Source organism: Mus musculus, chromosome 5 (genome assembly GCF_000001635.26).
Source record: "Mus musculus strain C57BL/6J chromosome 5, GRCm38.p6 C57BL/6J".
NCBI lineage: Eukaryota > Metazoa > Chordata > Mammalia > Rodentia > Muridae > Mus > Mus musculus.
Genome location: NC_000071.6, coordinates 16,152,538 through 16,171,963, shown reverse-complemented (window position 1 = coordinate 16,171,963; position 19,426 = coordinate 16,152,538). Strand labels below are relative to the sequence as shown.

At 38.5% G+C, this 19,426-nt stretch overlaps 1 protein-coding gene across 11 annotated transcripts in view; it reads right to left on the bottom strand.

Annotated features, from left to right (window-relative positions):
* Positions 1-19,426, bottom strand: part of Cacna2d1 (calcium channel, voltage-dependent, alpha2/delta subunit 1) — a 440,248-nt gene that overhangs the window by 202,548 nt on the left and 218,274 nt on the right. For all 11 annotated transcript variants that reach the window (XM_011249744.3, XM_006535619.4, XM_011249742.3 and 8 more), the window contains exon 4: positions 8,912-8,971. In XM_011249744.3, coding sequence (XP_011248046.1) covers positions 8,912-8,971 — 60 coding nt within the window. The remainder of the gene's footprint in view (positions 1-8,911; positions 8,972-19,426) is intronic.

Genomic DNA, 19,426 nt, shown 5'->3' with positions numbered 1-19,426 from the left:
AGTTTCCACGTGAATGTTGGCTTTCCATTCTTAATGTTGTTATTGAAGATCAGTCTTAGGCCATGGTGGTCTGATAGGATACATGGGACAATTTCAATATTTTTGTATCTGTTGAGGCCTATTTTGTGACCAATTATATGGTCAATTTTGGAGAAGGTCCCGTGAGGTGCTGAGAAGAAGGTATATCCTTTTGTTTTAGGATTAAATATTCTGTAGATATCTGTCAGGTCCATTTGTTTCATAACTTCTGTTAGTTTCACTGTGTCCCTGTTTAGTTTCTGTTTCCACGATCTGTCCATTGATGAAAGTGGTGTGTTGAGGTCTCCCACTATTATTGTGTGAGGTGCAATGTGTGCTTTGAGCTTTACTAAAGTGTCTTTAATGAATGTGGCTGCCCTTGCATTTGGAGCGTAGATATTCAGAATTGAGAGTTCCTCTTGGAGGATTTTACCTTTGATGAATATGAAGTGTCCCTCCTTGTCTTTTTTGATAACTTTGGGTTGGAAGTCGATTTTATCCGATATTAGAATGGCTACTCCAGCCTGTTTCTTCAGACCATTTGCTTGGAAAATTGTTTTCCAGCCTTTCACTCTGAGGTAGTGTCTGTCTTTTTCCCTGAGATGGGTTTCCTGTAAGCAGCAGAATGTTGGGTCCTGTTTGTGTAGCCAGTCTGTTAGTCTATGTCTTTTTATTGGGGAATTGAGTCCATTGATATTAAGAGATATTAAAGAAAGGTAATTGTTGCTTCCTGTTATTTTTGTTGTTAAAGTTGGCATTCTGTTCTTGTGGCTGTCTTCTTTTAGGTTTGTTGAGGGATTATCTTCTTGTTTTTTCTAGGGCGTGGTTCCCGTCCTTGTATTGGTTTTTTTCTGTTATTATCCTTTGAAGGGCTGGATTCGTGGAGAGATAATGGGTGAATTTAGTTTTGTCGTGGAATACTTTGGTTTCTCCATCTATGGTAATTGAGAGTTTGGCTGGGTATAGTAGCCTGGGCTGGCATTTGTGTTCTCTTAGTGTCTGTATAACATCTGTCCAGGCTCTTCTGGCTTTCATAGTCTCTGGTGAAAAATCTGGTGTAATTCTGATAGGCTTGCCTTTATATGTTACTTGACCTTTTTCCCTTACTGCTTTTAGTATTCTATCTTTATTTAGTGCATTTGGTGTTCTGATTATTATGTGTCGGGAGGAATTTCTTTTCTGGTCCAGTCTATTTGGAGTTCTGTAGGCTTCTTGTATGTTCATGGGCATCTCTTTCTTTAGATTTGGGAAGTTTTCTTCAATAATTTTGTTGAAGATGTTTGCTGGTCCTTTGAGTTGAAAATCTTCATTCTCATCCACTCCTATTATCCGTAGGTTTGGTCTTCTCATTGTGTCCTGGATTTCCTGGATGTTTTGAGTTAGGATCTTTTTGCATTCCATTTTCTTTGATTGTTGTGCCGATGTTCTCTATGGAGTCTTCTGCACCTGAGATTCTCTCTTCCATCTCTTGTATTCTGTTGCTGATGCTGGCATCTATGGTTCCAGATTTCTTTCCTAGGGTTTCTATCTCCAGCGTCGCCTCACTTTGGGTTTTCTTTATTGTGTCTACTTCCCTTTTTAGGTCTAGTATGGTTTTGTTCATTTCCATCACCTGTTTGGATGTGTTTTCCTGTTTTTCTATAAGGACTTCTACCTGTTTGGTTGTGTTTTCCTGTTTTTCTTTAAGGACTTGTAACTCTTTAGCAGTGTTTTCCTGTTTTTCTTTAAGGACTTGTAACTCTTTAGCAGTGTTCTCCTGTATTTCTTTAAGTGAGTTATTGAATTCCTTCTTTATGTCCTCTACCATCATCATGAGATATGCTTTTAAATCCAGGTTTACCTTTTCAGGTGTGTTAGGGTGTCCTGGATTGGGCGAAGTGGGCGTTCTGGGTTCTGATGATGGTGAGTGGTCCTGGCTTCTGTTAGTAGGATTCTTACGTTTACCTTTCGCCATCTGGCAATCTCTGGAGTTAGTTGTTATAGTTGTCTTTGTTAAGAGATTGTTCCTCTGTTGATTTTGTTACCCTCTATCAGCAGGCGTGGGAGACAAGCTCTCTTCTCTGAGTTTCAGTGGTCAGAGCAGTCTCTGTAGGCAAGCTCTCCTCTTTCAGGGAAGGTGTACAGTTATCTGGTGTTTGGACCTCCTCCTGGCTGAAGGTGAAGGCCCAAAACAGGATCTTTCCCAGAAGCTGTGTTGCTTTGGCCAGGAAGGTGGCCAGTTGTCTGGAGTCGAAGATGTCGCCGCCTGAGAAGCTCTGTGGCTCTTGTCAGGAAGGAGGCCGGCCCTCTGGAGCTGAGGATGGCGCTGCCTCAGAAGCTCTGTGGATCTTGCCGGGAAGGTGGCTGGTTGTCTGGAGCTGAAGATGGCGCCACCCAGAAGCTCTGCGACTCTCGCCCGTCCTAGGCTGGCACTCTGTATTCCACACGGTCACCCGTGCAGCCTGCCCTCCGCGGAGTCCCGGAGCCAAGAAGGCTCCCGCCAGCGCCTGTGCCACAAACCTCTCAGGCCGGGCAGACCCCCGTGCTCTCACCAGGAAGGTGGCCGGCTGTCTGGAGCTGAAGATGGCGCCGCCCAGAAGCTCTGCGACTCTCGCCCGTCCCAGAAACGGCTGGCACTCTGTATTCCACACGGTCACCCGTGCAGCCTGCCCTCCGCGGAGTCCCGGAGCCAAGAAGGCTCCCGCCGGCGCCTGTGCCACAAACCTCTCAGGCCAGGCAGACCCCCGTGCTCTCACCAGGAAGGTGGCCGGCTGTCTGGAGCTGAAGATGGCGCTGCCCAGAAGCTCTGCGACTCTCGCCCGTCCTAGAAACGGCTGGCACTCTGTATTCCACACGGTCACCCGTGCAGCCTGCCCTCCGCGGAGTCCCGGAGCCAAGAAGGCTCCCGCCAGCGCCTGTGCCACAAACCTCTCAGGCCGGGCAGACCCCCGTGCTCTCACCAGGAAGGTGGCCGGCTGTCTCTGTTTGCTATCTTCTAAATTGGACTTTAATGGAAATAAAACAAAATGTGTGGCCAGAGTGAACACCAGAAATGTGATAAAGAGTAAAAGCAACATGTTTGGCCGGATAATAAGTATTTAAAGGTACTGCTTTTCCTTTTCAATGTAAGAATCAAGATATGAGCTATTACTCAAGCTAAGTCACAATTTAAAGCCACCGTTTTCACAAACTTCTCTGTTGCCTTACACTTTTTTATTAGATATTTTCTTCACTTACATTTCAAATGCTATCCCAAAAGTCCCCTATACCCTCCCCGCGCCCTGCTCCCCAACCCACCCACTCCCACTTCTTGGCCCTGGCATTCCCCTGTACTGAGGCATATAAAGTTTGCAAGACCAAGGGGCCTCTCTTCCCAATGATGGCTGACTAGGCCATCTTCTGCTACATATGCAGCTAGAGACAGGAGCTCCAGGGGGTACTGGTTACTTCATATTGTTGTTCCACCTATAGGGTTGCAGACCCCTTTAGATCCTTGGGTACTTTCTCTAGCTCCTCCATTGGGGGCCCTGTGTTCCATCCAATAGATGACTGTGAGCATCCACTTCTGAATTTGCCAGGCACTGGCATAGCCTCACTTGAGACAGCTATATCAGGGTCCTTTCAGCAAAATCTTGCTGGCATATGCAATAGTGTCTGGGTTTGGTGGCTGATTATGGGATGGATCCCCGGGTGGGAAAGTCTTTGGATGGTCCATCCTTTTGTCTTAGCTCCAAACTTTGTCTCTGTAACTCCTTCCATGGGTGTTTTGTTCCCTATTCTAAAGAGGAATGAAGTATCCACATTTTGGTCTTCCTTCTTGATTTTCTTGTGTTTGCAAATTGTATCTTGGGTATTCTAAGTTTCTAGGCTAATATCCACTTATCAGTGAGTGCATATCAAGTGACTTCTTTTGTGATTGGGTTACCTCACTAAGGATGATATTCTCTTAATCATCAGGGAAATGCAAATCAAAACAACCTTGAGATTACACCTCCCTCCAGTCAGAATGGCTAAGATCACAAATTCAGGTGACAGCAGATGCTGGTGAGGATGTGGAGAAAGAGGAACACTCCTCCATTGCTGGTGGGATTGCAAGCTGGTACAACCACTCTGGAAATCAGTCTGGCAATTCCTCAGAAAATTGGACATTGTACTACCGGAAGATCCAGCAATACCTCTCCTGGGCATATATCCAGAAGATGTTGCAACTGGTAATAAGGACGAATGCTCCACTATGTTCATAGTAGCCTTATTTATAACAGCCAAAAGCTGGAAAGAATCCAGATGTCCCTCAACAGAGGAATGGATACAGAAAATGTGGTACTTTTACACAATGGAGTACTACTCAGCTATTAAAATCAACGAATTTATGAAATTTTTGGGCAAATGGATGGATCTGTAGGATATCATCCTGAGTGAAGTAACCCAATCACAAAAGAAGTCACTTGATGTGCCTTACACTTTCATTATGAGCACAAATGCTTAGATAAAAGCATCAAAAGTTATTCTACTTCTTTTTCATTAGTTTCCTTTCCTGTTGTTAGGGAACATTAATTTTGTGCTCTGGCTCATTTTAATCTATTTTTATGATGGGGCAGATTCTTAAGGAGCATCAAATAAACAGTAATTACACAAGGTTTTGTATATAGCAATAACGTGACAAAAAATAAATATGCAAGCTAAATAACCAGAGGGAAAAATTATGAAAGACTAAATTGAATCATAGGCTGGAATGATTTTGATGATCCATCAAATTCATTTATTCACTTATGGAGACTGCAAGCCATCCTCCAATTTTGAGATGCAAAAATTGGTCTTTTCATATCCAGCATGTACAGCAAGTTGTCTCAGAGAACACTGTTTGTCTCTGTGCATTAAAATCAAAATAAGCACAGCATGTTTCCTCATTGCTCTAACCATCCGTGCTATGATTGACATGGATGATGTAATTCCATGAAATGAATAGGGACAGATGAAATGATATAGAATGCCTACTTACTCACACAAATACACATTTTTGAATGTTATAATATTAAAGGAATATCTTGATACATGGCTTAGTAAAATGTTTCTGACAATTACAGAATTAAAGTTATATTAGAGTGCTAAATTAGCGTGATTGACTCAATAACATTCAACTCCACCAGAAAAATTTTCCTCTTCTAATTTATTTTCCCCATGCAGCAGAATCTAAAACGGTTCTGCGAATGTTTTATTTACTGGCCAATTTGTAGACATCTCCACTCAGCCTACACAGTAACAAGCTGGCACTAATAAGCCATACATAAAGATCCTAGTTATTAAAATACAAATTAGGCACCCCTTATGTTTATACATGTGTAAGTACAATTAATAGTGCAGGCTTAGTTGGAAACAAAATTGCTTTAGTTAACCAGCCGTTGCAATGCAATCAAATGAGATCTCAGATGCAATTGGAAAAGATCTGTTTGGTGGAAATAATAGAAATTATTTCATGCGGAACAATTAGTTTACCAAGCTTGCCACCCCCACTCCTACCCACCTGCCCTTAATCAAATGATTTGTCCATCCTAAGTGACATGATATGCCTCCTTTAACACCCATACGTTGCATGGAGGCCTGCCAGACACAGCTGGACGATGTAGTTATTTACAAATATTGGTTTGAACTTGTAAATGCATGACCACAGAAATTTTAATCTAGTTAGAGTGTGTGCCCTTTGTTCCCTCCCGGGTTATTAGCAGCACGTGCCAAATAACAGCGCTAGCTGGCCAGTTGTTCCCTTGATTGTGGATTCACGTGGGGATGAAATGGAGCTGAGGGAGTGTGTGAATTACAGGCGCCCCTTCCTGTTGCCAGCATTGACTGGACTGCCTTTCGTTCTTGCAGTTTATGTGATTTCTCTACTTTACACAGCAGGGGATGTTAATCAAGTTTTGCCTAAGTAATATTAATGAAACTTGCCAACTTACACTGGAGGGAAGAAGCAGAATATTATATTTCCTTTTGAAATGGTAATGTAGCTTTTAGGAAACTCTGCCTTCTAAGTTGCCTTAGTGTTAAATTACTAAATATCTACTTCACTGGTGAAAATAGTCAAATGCCTTAAATGATAAAAGAATTATAAAGTGTAAAAGGAGGACATTTTGGAATGTTATATCTAAACACAAAGTAAACATTTTCAAGTGTTTGCTTAAAACACTGACAAAACTTGCAACCGTTTTGGGTGCTTTATCAAAACAGAGACCTGCTGTTGATTACATTTAATCACCAACCAATTTGAATGTTATTCTCAATTTAAAGATTTAGCTTGATACATCTACAAATTATAGCAGTATCTACTTTTCAGAAAAAAAAAGATGGGAGGAGAGTGTTCTACTTTATTGCTTTTTAATCACTGGAATCTAAAACTTTAGTAAGTTTATTTCAGGTTGTTGTCTCCAGGAATAGAAATCGTCACAATTCTAATGTTCTATCCCATCATGGTCTCTGTAGGAGGAGGCTGCTGTGCACTCTAGGTTAGAAGGTAGGCATGGGAAGCACACAAGCGGCAAGCATGCAGACCATGGGCAGATGGGTGCCCTTCAAACAGGAGGCTCTATCTTCCACAAAGTTTGTGCGGTAAAATGGATCCACAGGATCTGACCTGTTTTCCCTTTAAGCATCTCTTTTCATAATAATATGGTATAAATACATCCCAAATGCACAGTAACTCAATGAGAACTTAAGAGTAGAGTTGTGCAAGAATTCTGCATATAGTATTATTTGATAGGAACATTTAATCCTAGGTAAACAATTATTTTCTATCCGTTTAAAATTTAGTAATGGCTTTTGTATAATTTTGAACACATTTGTTATCCTGAATGAAATGTTCTAACAGTCACAGTGACCGCAGTGTATAATAGAAGTAACAATTTTATCTATAAAAAATTTACATCTCACAAAGAAGAGCATGACATGAAATTCTTGGCACCTCATTATTCAAACGGTGTCCTATTGGAAATGAGGAAAATAGGCAAAATGTTAGTTGTGCCTTCCAGGTGATGATAGTGTAGATGCATAAACTATGCATCAGGTAACACACCTTGAACGCTCTGTGATAATTCATGCTCACCTACCACTTTTCTATAGAGAAATAAAATGTATTGTTAAAGTGAGGCCTTAGCATCAATGAGCCAGTGGCCAATAGTTCACAACATACCTGGGAAAGAAATCTTCAGTCTAGGAAAATCAGCTACTGACTAAATACAGCAACAATGGTAAGAAGGGATTAGGATAAGCCTATGCCAAGTCTTTATTTTTAAAAAAAGACCTAAAATACTAAATAATTTAATGAAACAAAGTCCCCCCCCCAGAGAGAAAAGGTTTAGTATCTATATTACAGAGGAAGACTGTGAGATGTAGATGATACTTGGAGTTCTGCTAACGCCCCAAGATTCAGATCCAGATGCAATCCCCAGCAACTGCACTCTAACTAAACCACACAGATCCAACCTCGTTTTATGTTTATGATATGTCACAAGTCACCTTTAAATGAAGAAGAAAATGTAAGAAAACATTCAATCCATAGAAATCACCTAGGGTATTCATTTGGGTCACCTGTCTTTAGGCTATAGTAAAGAAACACAATTTTAAGGTCATTTCAGTTTTCTCAAAGATATTAACAGCATGCTAACCACCTCATTGCAGAAGCTTATAGTTTTCAGGGTTCAAAGTGCTTATGAATTTTACTTGTTCTACTTTTTTTTTCATATATTACCGGTGACAATCTGACCTTTATTAACCTAACCATGACAAACAACCCTGAGTAAATCCAATATCTAATAAGGCCCAACAATCCAATCAATATGATCAATTCACTGAGAAAAGTCAAATAAGATGGTGGGGTTAAATAGGATCACTACTTAATAGATTGTGTGATACAAGTTAGTAAATAAATAAGAAGAATCAGAAATGTCAAGCAAGGAAGCTCATAAAAAATCATCATGTTATTTGAATTAGTTTCCTTCCATATAAAATGAACAAGGGATAAATGAACACAAAGTGGTGACACTCCTTCCTAGCCCTCGTGATACATAAGTTTCTGAACTTTAAACCTGACAGCTTTTAAAATAGGATCTCAGAAAGTATCATTAGCTGGTTTTCACACTCTAGTCCTTATTGAAATAGCATCAATGGGCTGAAGGAAGGTTACATGTCAAAAATAAGTTGTCTGGACTTTATCAGCAATTAGAATGAAAAGATATCCATTATAAATTTAAGCATGAAATGTGTTACAGAAAAACCTTAGGTGAAAATTCGAGATCAACTTCTTTCAATGGCTATTAAATTAGATGTGTAATATAAAGTTCATAATTTACAGGGAGGTTTCTGTATTGTTGTAAAATTAACCAGCATGCCTTAGAACACAAACCAGCTTATCAAATAAAAGAGAAAATGGAAGATCTAATGCCAGCTGGCATGTCCAGAAGTAGTCCAGAGAAGGAGGAGGAATGCTTCCAGCAAAACAGAAACCAATCAAACTGGAAGAGCTTAATGCTTGCTCCAGTCACTTCACACATCAACACAATTACAAAATATGTGTCTCTTCTTATAAGCCAGTTACATGCATACTGGTTTTCAAAATAGCTATAAAGATTATTCAGAGAGCATGATTCAATGCTGCTTTAATATATTTTCTAGTGCCTATAAGAATATAAGAACATATGAATATATTTTTCTTTCTTTTCTTGTACATAAACAGGAACATGAATATTTCAACTAACTTAATTGGTCCTGGTTACTCACAAAAGAATAGAATAAATTTTGGCAGTTTTGGGTCAAATTCTTATAACACTGTAAAAATCCATCACTGAATATATTGCAATGTGACCAAAATTATGCAAACAAAAAATACTGATTAACTTAAATGAAGTGGTTATAAAAAGGTCCTTACTGCAAAATCTTCCCTCCATTGGTGGGCTGCTTGGACTTTCTCTGCTTCCATAGCCAGGCGCTGAAAAAGAAATGGTAAATCTTAGATGCACATGACCTGGGCTACAGGAACATGGAATTATGTCGTAATACACTATCTGTCAGCTCAGTATTATAATTAATTATGATGTATGAAAAGTAATAGACAACATTTATTTAAGATCCATAGGTAACAAAGCAGTTACCAATAAAAGCTAGTAATGTTGATGCTACAGCAATAAAATAATCTATTGTTCTTAAATACAACTATGGAATGAAGGCTTTCCTTCAAGGAAGTATATTTCAACCTTTTTTTTTTTTTTGGTAAAACATTTGAATGAAGTGAAGATAGGATACTGATTGGAGAATAATCCTGTTCTTAGTAAGCGCTTTCAAATATTTCAGTCACTAGAAAGAGAAGGATGCTAATAGATCAACGACTCTATGGTCACCAAATAGAGACATTTATAATAAAGAGTTCGAGGTTTACTATTTGCTGAATGTATTCCTAGATGTCTGAAGGATGATTTTAAAGACTGTGAACTCAGAATACACACACATATGGAAACAGTTTCATTTCGACTCCTTGTAGTATGAGGAAGCAAGCAGGAAGTGTAGGATGCTTCATCAACTTCAGGTATGTTTAAGTTGAATTATAGGGGCAGATATAGCACAAGCTTAACAGCAAATACATTTTTGAATATAAATATATTAAATTCACTTTTAAAGAGACAAATAACAGTTAGACTCTTGGAAAATATTAGTCACAAAATGGTTTTGTAATATATGTTACACTTTCTAAGTAATATTTGCTGGTATTTGCAATTCCTATGCATCAAGTACACATCAAATCATCCAAGCATCCCTTTGGCCACTCTTTACATTAACATGTTCTGACCTTTAAGTTTAACACTACGATATGTTCATTTTTCTAAGCTTTTACAAAGGTCTTATCAATGACTATGTAATATATAAATATAATATATAATATACATCATATATTTGCATACTACATAAATATAATAAATATAGGAGACTCAACCCCTTGGTTCTTTGATTTCCTCATATGTGTCATGGAATTTGGATATGTGAACACACACACATTAACACAATTTAAACATAGATTTTATAACATGAAGGACATTTATTGTGAGAATCTGAAAAGTTTTAGAAACCTAAATATCGCAAGTTAAATGTATTTAAAAAATAAGTATTTTTTAAAAGTTGAAGTACAAAAGTTGCTAAATTTTATATTCTCTGCTGGAAATACAAAATTAGGAACTCATTAAAAATATACTACTATTATATCTTTATTCATAAAGAAAAAAAATGAAACTTTAATCAAGTTTCATAAATGTTCCAAATCCTGACTTTTAAGGTAGTCTGTGTTATAACTAGCACATTCACTAACTGCTCTTTCTAGTAGCAAAAGACCAGAATGTCATTACATATAGAAATTGACATGCCTTCTAGACACTAGCAAGCCTCTAATTAACTTCTTTCCAGTCAAGTGACATTTTAAAAGCCAATAATCTAACACTGAATGCCATAGGGAAATTTCACTAAGACTAATAAAATCCCCATCAAATAAAAATGAATATTTTACTGTTAGCCAATTTCCACCTCCACAACTGGATATATGGGTATATCTTATAACAACTACTTATTTACAAAGAAAGGAAACATAATCATGGAATTGGTATTACCAGTTTTGGAAGTCACAGGGCGTGAACCCTTCCTTCATAATCAGCTGCCAGTAAAAAAGGAATGAAAACTCTAGGACCACAATAACCGGCTTGAAGAAAGGGACCAGTGTCTGTTTTCTGGCCATAAGTGGAGACATGGCATTCTAAACTATCTGGAAGGTCCCAGGCTCATCCAGTCTTTAACCTTTGGTAATCTACAATGTCTATATGCAAGATCCACCCAATTCAATTACAAAAAGGGGTGGGGATTACAAAATAAAATCTCCTAATAATTTAAGTAAATTTATTATTTTGCAGACGGATGGACAGAGCTGTAACAATATTATTATTATTTAGCCATGGCCTCTCTAGTAAAAATCCAGAACACTAAAAAAGGACAGCCACTGGGCTGATAACCACTTGGACAGTAATTTGTATAAAGGAGAACTCTGAAAGACTAAGTAAGAAAGATTGTTGTGAGTGACACTAGGATGGACTCTATAGAGAGATCAAAAAATTAAAATTAAAAAAATCCAGAAATTGTATAAAGTCTGCCTAAAATAAATGTAGGCTGGTACAATGGCTTCCTCATCCCTTGATCATATAGTTCCGCTGTACTATATGATCCACCTATCTTCAACACGATGCTCTTAGTATCCTGTGTGGGTTCATTTGACAGAGATCAAAAGGACTGAGATGGAGAGGAAGCAAACATGAAACCCATATCGAACACTAAATTAAAAAAAAGCATCTGTCCCATCAAGAGCAACTGAAGGAGGATCGCTGTCCTAGTCATGAGCACCATCAACTACATCTTGTCCTATTTAGTTTTGTCTCTGCATTCTTAACCTCTCTGAGTTGATGTTGTATTCCTGGAAAAGCAGAACTTACTGACTGGTAAACATCTTGGTGACATGGATTCAAACAATGCCCAAACACTGAGTATACAAAACACACTTCATCCAAGTGGAGGCAAGTATCCATGACAGGAAGTATAAGGCACTAGCCAGAACAACAATGGCACCTTCCTAAGAAGCAGCTTGCTCTCCTCAAGCAAGGATAGTCATAACTTCCTCATGATGGCCTTGGAGAAGCAGAAGGCAGACAGGCAATGAACAACTAGAGCTTGATTTGACCAGTATGTCTTAGCTCCACATACTTCTTTGTCCATTGCTCCAATCTTTCTTCCCTTGAACCAGAAGTCCATCTCAGTACCCAGAAAATGAGCTTGGGGGGTCCCTGGACTCCTTTACTGGTTTTCTTCCCAGTGGGGTCATAGTGAGAAAGTCTTTTCTATCCCCCCCCCCCCCACCACCACCACCACGCAGCAGAATCTCTTTACTTGGCATGCTGTAGGCTGGTTGCTGAGCCTCCTTTATCTGGACTCCTTGAGTCTATACTTTGGTTCTAAAAATTCCACTTCCAATACCTAAAAAGAAATGTTAAGTTTAATTCTGTTTACATTATGACAAAGCTGAGAAGGTCACCTAAATGGCTTTATTCAAAACGTATGAGAAAATAATTTATATATAACATGATGCATTTAAAATGAACATATCTATCTCCACTGATTTGCACATTAAAACAAACAAACAAACAAACAAACAACAACAACAACAAAACAAAATACCTTAAAGATGATTTTTACAGGCTCAGTTTTAACAAAGCAGACTGGCCACTGAGCCTTCAGGCCTTGAAGATCAAGGTCATTGAACAATGCCAGTTTTTACTTCCCATACTTCTATCAAAAGTCACCCATAAGACACCCATAGTGTACATAAAGACATTGTTGGATCAACACTAAAACAATGACAGAAACCTATTATTTCAGGTTAAATGAAAAACAAAATTGCAACATAAAATCATAAAATAAGCTAGTTTAGGAGCAGTCTTGACAAACTCATCCTTCAAATGCAATCAGATCATCAGTAACAGGAAAGAAGCTTTTGCTATGCGGTGGTCTGCAGGGACCAGAACAAATCCAAGCAAGCAGAATGGAAGCAGCTTATCAGATGAGAGAAAGGCCAGTTCCCTTGGAGGTCTATTCATCCCCAGCCTTCACTGCCATATCTGCATCTTTTCCACTGGCACTGAATTCTGATATATGACATGGAAGTCAAATAAAAGCAGTAGAGATATATTGAAAAAAGACAGTCCTATCATTTCAATCAGTAATATTCAAATATATTTCCCCTTACACAAATAGTATTTTCTAAATTTCTAAGTATTCTGCTTCCTGGGCTATGAATTAATTTTTGACTAGCTCTTTTCAAAAGAACTTTTGAGAACAATCAAACAATCATAAGCATTTCTTTAAAGAGCTTTGGGCGCAAAATCTGAGGCAGCACAGGGCTGTTCATTTAAGACGCCAAGGCTGCTGACATTCAAATTTAAATAGGCAGTGTTGACTTAAAGAATTCATTCTAACAAGTTCTAAAACAATGCCTTTGATGGTGTAGATCAAGATTTTTCTCTTTAATAAAGGGCAACAGATATAAAGAGCAGGCTAATTCAAGAAAATACTCATTTTATGAGATTTTGATTAATGTACAGTTAATACCCAATAAGGGCTGGCAATTGCTGTACTGTACCTGTATTGACAGTCTAATTATCACTCTAATGGGTTTTACTAATTCTCATTAAAAGGTTCTTATAGGATCACGATACACATTTGAATAGCCTAATAAAAGGTTTTGAAAACAGCAGATTAAGGTGAAAGAACACACTTCCAAATTCTGAAGAAAAGTACACAGACTTTGTTTCAGAGGATGGTGGTGGGATGGGCCTCCCGGTTGTGCAATTAAGTGATGAATTTAACTGTCTTCAGTATCTCAGATATTTGTGTATTTTACTACATTTCTATTTATACAATATATATGTGGAAATCTATCTGGTGTTATTTCCATTCCAACCTCAAAACCACAATTTTATAGAAAAGATTGTCTGAACTGCAGTCATTGAAGACCACTATAACATGCTAATAAGAATAAAATGAATAAAAATTCCTCATCTCTGCCTATATTTCCTGTTTCTTTCTGTAGAAAACCTCACAGCTATAGAAACATATTGAAACAGACTTTTATAAGCTATTTGATCCAGAAAAACTCAAATAAAACAAAACAAAACACCGATTCCTTATTTGAATAATTAAAGCCCACTGAAATCCTGGCATCTCGACCTGCATACAGATATGGTATTATCCTAACCCTGCAGCTACCTTAGATTCCAGGAAGAACAGAAGCTCTTATTCTGGAGCATTGTCAGATTTTGGGGGTAGTTTAAAAGATGTAACAGGATACATTCCATTCACATGAAAGGTTTTACTGACACTGAAGTACACTGGGTGACAGAAATTGTCCCTCATTTTTGGGCTGAGGGAGCAAAGCTGTAATTTTTAAGGAGTTACGAGAAAGGGAGAATCTTACAGCATAAGGAAGCAGGCTTAGTCAATATGTGACCTGTGTTCCATGACTCAGGTAAGGGAGCAGAGCATATAGGCATAGGCTATGTGACAGGGGTCACTCACCCTCTCTCTCAGGGTAGGGGTGTGAGGTTGGTTAATTTGTGAGCCATGCACAGCAATAATAGTGTGCTACTTCTATACTTGAGCAGCATGGTGGCCTGCTGTATAGGGCCTGCTTAGGACCTGGTTACATGGGAGGTCCTAGTTCTCTAATAGCAGGAGTCATATTCTTTCAGAAGGGAGATTGGTGCTGAGGGTGAGAAGGGTGTGGGCTCCTTAGAAGCACCTTGCAGAACCAGAACTGAGATGACCATGACCAGCCCGCACTCTGTGAGGACACCTTACTTATGGGTATTTCTTACTCTGTGATTTGGTTCTTCCTCTCTTTAAACCTAAAGACCACGTTAGTACCTTAAAGACAGACTTTGTGGGTGCAAAAAATAAAACTCCTGTCTGCTTTTCCCCATTACTGCTCTCTTTAATTGACAGATCAGAATGGGTAGCTGAGTCTTGCTTGAGACTTGGCCTTAACTAAAAGCTCTAGTGTCAAAAAAAATGGGTCAAAATACACTTTTTCATAAATAGCTTAATATTGGGATTTGTGTAGTTTTAATTATTTATTTCTTCATTTTGTAAAACCAGAGATAAAGTGTTACCTAGAAAGAACTTTTGCCCCTATATTCTGTTGTCTTTGATAAAGAAAGGAACCCTGAAAACAAAAGATAAATGTAAACACCAACACAGCCACAAAAACTGCCTGTAAAATCTGCCAGGGCAATGGTAGTATGGAACTTTTGGGAGTTACCAACCAATTTCTTATCTGGCTTATGGCCCAGCTCACAAGACAGAACATGTGCTCAACACTGCTTGGTGACCAAGAACCAGAAACTAGATAGCCCAGAGACCTAAGGCAAAACCAAGTACTACTCATTAAAAAATAAAAGTAACAAGTACATGACTCTTGATGGTATTCTACTATATTCATAGATCAGTACCTCAGCCATTTTCAGAGATGCTTTCCCCTGCCAGACATTAAGCAGAGAGAGAGAGAGAGATACAGAGAGAGAGAGAGAGAGACAGAGAGAGACAGGCAGAGAGAGACAGAGACAGAGGCAGAGACAGAGAGATTGAGAGACAGAGACAGACAGACACAGAATGATCTCATTCTGCCATTTAAGCAAGGTTATTTAACTGAAAACATCATCCATAGCTCTATCCTGCTATGCCTTCTCAATCCAAACTTTACTAGTAGGCCTCAGGGATATTTTTGTTTCATTTATAGTTGATTAGAATTTTTTTCAGAGTTTTTCCTTTTGTTTAATGGCATAGAAAAGGGATTTTTTCCTGTTGTTGTTGTTTTGTTTGTTTGTTTTAAATCAGGGAAATTCTAAGACCTAAAGTGCATGGTAATACAATTGAAAGTAACCTCCAATATTAAGAAACTCTCCTAAACTCTGATAAACAATGGTCTATCTACTCAGGTGTTCAACAGAAAAAGAATCCCTTCTTTTGGGGGAATTATGTAAATCAATAGATAACTTTAATTTTAAATTTGTAAAAGGCTGACTAACTAGAGATAAAATATGCTAGGCTTAAGTTATTTGTGTCAACTCAAATACCTTAGCACATCTTTAACTATTTAAAGTGAATCCAAATACAATTATTCACCTAATAAATAATTACTATTGATTAATTAAGACAAACCATAAATGCATCCTAACTGCTGAGCTGAATGTAATGATGCAAAACTCACCGATAATTTCTCGTTGTTGAAATGCCACACTGTGTGAGATAGAGCTCCCACTCAGCTGTGGCAGTTCCCTTTTGTGGTGTGCCATTTTAGAAACCATAATATATGCAAGACATAAGAATGAAATTGGCTCAAACCATGCTAGTCATCATTTATTTTTCTATTTGTAACTGTAAAAAATAAAACTTTGGAACAGAACTTCTGGATCCTGTTGTATAGATTTCAGCCTCGATCTGTCACACTCAGTAAGTGCTCTTGAAATTAACCACAAGTATTCACGTCTAATCTCAGGGTTGTAATTAGCTCTGAGCAATTGGCAGACACTTGAAAGACAGAAGCCAGGGTAAAGGAGACTTCATCTGGTGAGAAAAGCAAAGGCCCTCTTAGCAGCGAGAAAGCAAGTGATGTACAACAGATGGCTGCATCACCTTCTTTCTGTTCCATGCTACAAAGCAAAAATAATAAAACATTAATAAACTGAATGCAGTTTTCATATCAGCTATGTGCCTGGCCTCCTGTTTAACCACCTTGGTCTGCTTACCAGGGATGGCAGTCTCATGACTGTCCAAAGATTCTGATGCATATGTGGGTCAATTCTGTCACTCAAGCTCACTGTGGTACACCTTCCCTTCAGATCGAGACTTGAGAAGACTCTTCTTGCATAGTGTGCTTTCAGGGTCATTGTCATTTAGTTAAATCACTCCTTCAGAAACACTAAGTAGAAAACAATTTGACTGAAACCAACAAAAGCCACTGTCCTCCATGATGCCATACCTTTCACTATTATGACACACACCAGGCTGATCCCAATCTCCTCTCTAAATGACCATGAGTTCCTTTCATACAAAAACAACAGTTCTCCCGTGTCTATGTACCTTCCATGTCTTTCACCATGTATCACAGAGAGCAAGCCCATGATCACTGTGTGTGTGTGGAAATGTAGAGATAATGACTTTAAAACTTTATCAAGTTGATAACTAAGTTCAGAGGAGCATCATCATTTATTACCATGACACTTTGAAATGCCAGATATTGCTATGACCTTCTCATCTCAAAACTTATCTTCCTATGTGACAAGCATATTTCCCAATAAATACATCGCCATTTAATTTTTTTAAATGTTAAATTAACTGAATGTTACATTAAAAAAGTGTGATATTTCACAAGATACAGCACCGACTGATCCAAGGTCAGCTCCTCAGAAAGTCTAGTCCTTATTGCTGCTGAAAACTGCTCTGGGCCTCTATACAGCCAAGCTAAAATGTCAAAGAATTAAATCAGGAGATAATGTATCCAGAGAAAGCAAACAGCAATTCTTTGCCCGGGAACTAAACCTATAATGTTAATACCAATGGTGTTCCAACTTTTGCTTATCAAAAGATTGTATACAAATAAATTCAGTGTTGAGAGTTGACTACTTTATCACTATGTGACCTCTTCTTTACCTATTTTGGAATAACAATTTGTCAGTAACTATAAAAACAGTGCAAATACCTCTACAACTTAGTAGGTGTATTAATAATAAGTTAAATCAATACCGTCTACCTCCATTTTCTACAGCATAAAACAGAAATTAAAATAGTGGCTAAAGTATAAGGATTAAGCAGATATTTATGACGTCCTCAACTGTTTGATGAAAAAAAAATCACAAATATCTTATAGAGAAAACAGCCATCTGAAATATTTAGTAAAATAAAGACTACAAACACCAGCCCAGGTTTGATGCCAAGTATTCACATGGCAGCCTCTAACTATCTCTAACTCCTGTCCCAAAGGATCCAACACCCTTTTCTGCTCTCTGAAAATACAGCAAACACTAATTAAAAATATGTTTGCTAAGATTATAAGTTTCTGAACTGTTTTGGCTAGTACTCTCTCAATCAGTTCCAAGTTCAGTTGCCATGTTGGAAGATATTTCTACACAGGACTCTCATGGGACTTTATCACGTGAATGGACTCAGAGAGACTATATTTTTGAAAGTATTTAAATAGCAATCTTTGTTGAAAAAAAGAGAGTGACTTTCTCCAAAGTAGAAGATATGCTAGTGTGCTGAACAGAGAAATAACGATAATTCTGGGGGGCAAGTTATATAGGTATGCAGGCTGCCCCGTCTGAAAAGGTAGGGTTCCCTCAAAGCAAAGCAGGGTGGCACAAGTCTATAATCCATGCACTCAGAAACCTGAGGCAAAAGGAGTTCAAAGACTTCAAGCCTATTCTTCAATATATAACAACTTCAAGGCAATCCTCAGCTACATAAGACTCTAAACAAACAACAGGTAGTTAATGAAAGATAGCTGCTTCCTAAATTGAGGTTTGAAGCAGACAGTTGCCCGAAGGCTTCCTGGGCTGGGAGCCAGGAGCAAGGCAAACAGACAGAATACATACTGTCTACTACTGGGTTGGTGGCCACTGTTTTGGCCAGAGAGTCTCCTACACCTATGGAATCTAGGTTGGCTACCCCATTAGCATTTAAGTAGAATTATTAAACCCAATATGCATCTAACATATTATCTTATGACTTACTACCAAGTGGTTTTATTATTTGTATTTAAATCCTCCCCATTTAGCACCTTAATTTCTCTCCTCAGACTAGTGGTTCTCAACCTTCCTAACACTGAACCCTTTAATGTGGTTTCTCATTTTGTAGTGACACCCTAACCATAAAATTATTTCTTTGCTACTTAACTGTAATGTTGCTACTTTCAGAAATCGTACTGTAAATATCTGATATTCAGGATATGCAGACCTGAAGTGGGTTGCGACCCACAGGCTGAGAATCACTGCTTTTAAGAGGCTAGACACCTAGGTCACTACTCTAGCAGTGGTCTGACCAGAAACATTAGGAATTCAGATTAGGATTCAATGTTCGCATGTCTGTCAGGTAAAGTACAAGATGACAGCAAAAACAAGATTTATAAAACAATAAATTCAAAATAATTCATATTTACAGATCCCAGGGAGATTAATGATCACCAGAGGCCAACAGGATGCCTGGAGATTACAGGGCCTTCCTAAGCAGGAATAAGGAAAGCCTGTGTAACATAGTATTCAATAGGAATCATGGGTTCCTGCATCGGGCTTTCCCCTAGGGTGTGGTGTGGGCAAACCCATGCTAAGTTACTTATATGAGTCTGCCCTTTTACCATTAAGCTTGTTCTGATCATTAGCAGTGAAATGTGCTGGGTGTTCAGTATATGAACTAAAAAACAAGTGTCAAGTGTCTCATCCTAAATGCAAGCACAAAGACTGTGTATAAATGGGCTAGAAACCACTTGTGGTGGATGTGCTGAGAGTACTACAACAGCAGTAACATCCAACAGGTTCAAACATCATATCTGATTGTGTCTGCTCTTATAGAACACAAAGCCTTCTGCTTCCAGATCTCTCAGTCCACTAACTGTCAACACCATTGTCTTCAGTATGATTGCCCTACACACCTGTTGATGAAACTTGACGTATCTAAACAGTACTTGATGTTCACCTAGCCCAGGTGTGGCAGTTACACCAGGGAACTCCTTACACCTGAACACTCTCCTGCACTACCATAGATATATTAAGCCTGAAGCTCCTGAAGTGAGTCCTGTCACTCTGAGATCTAA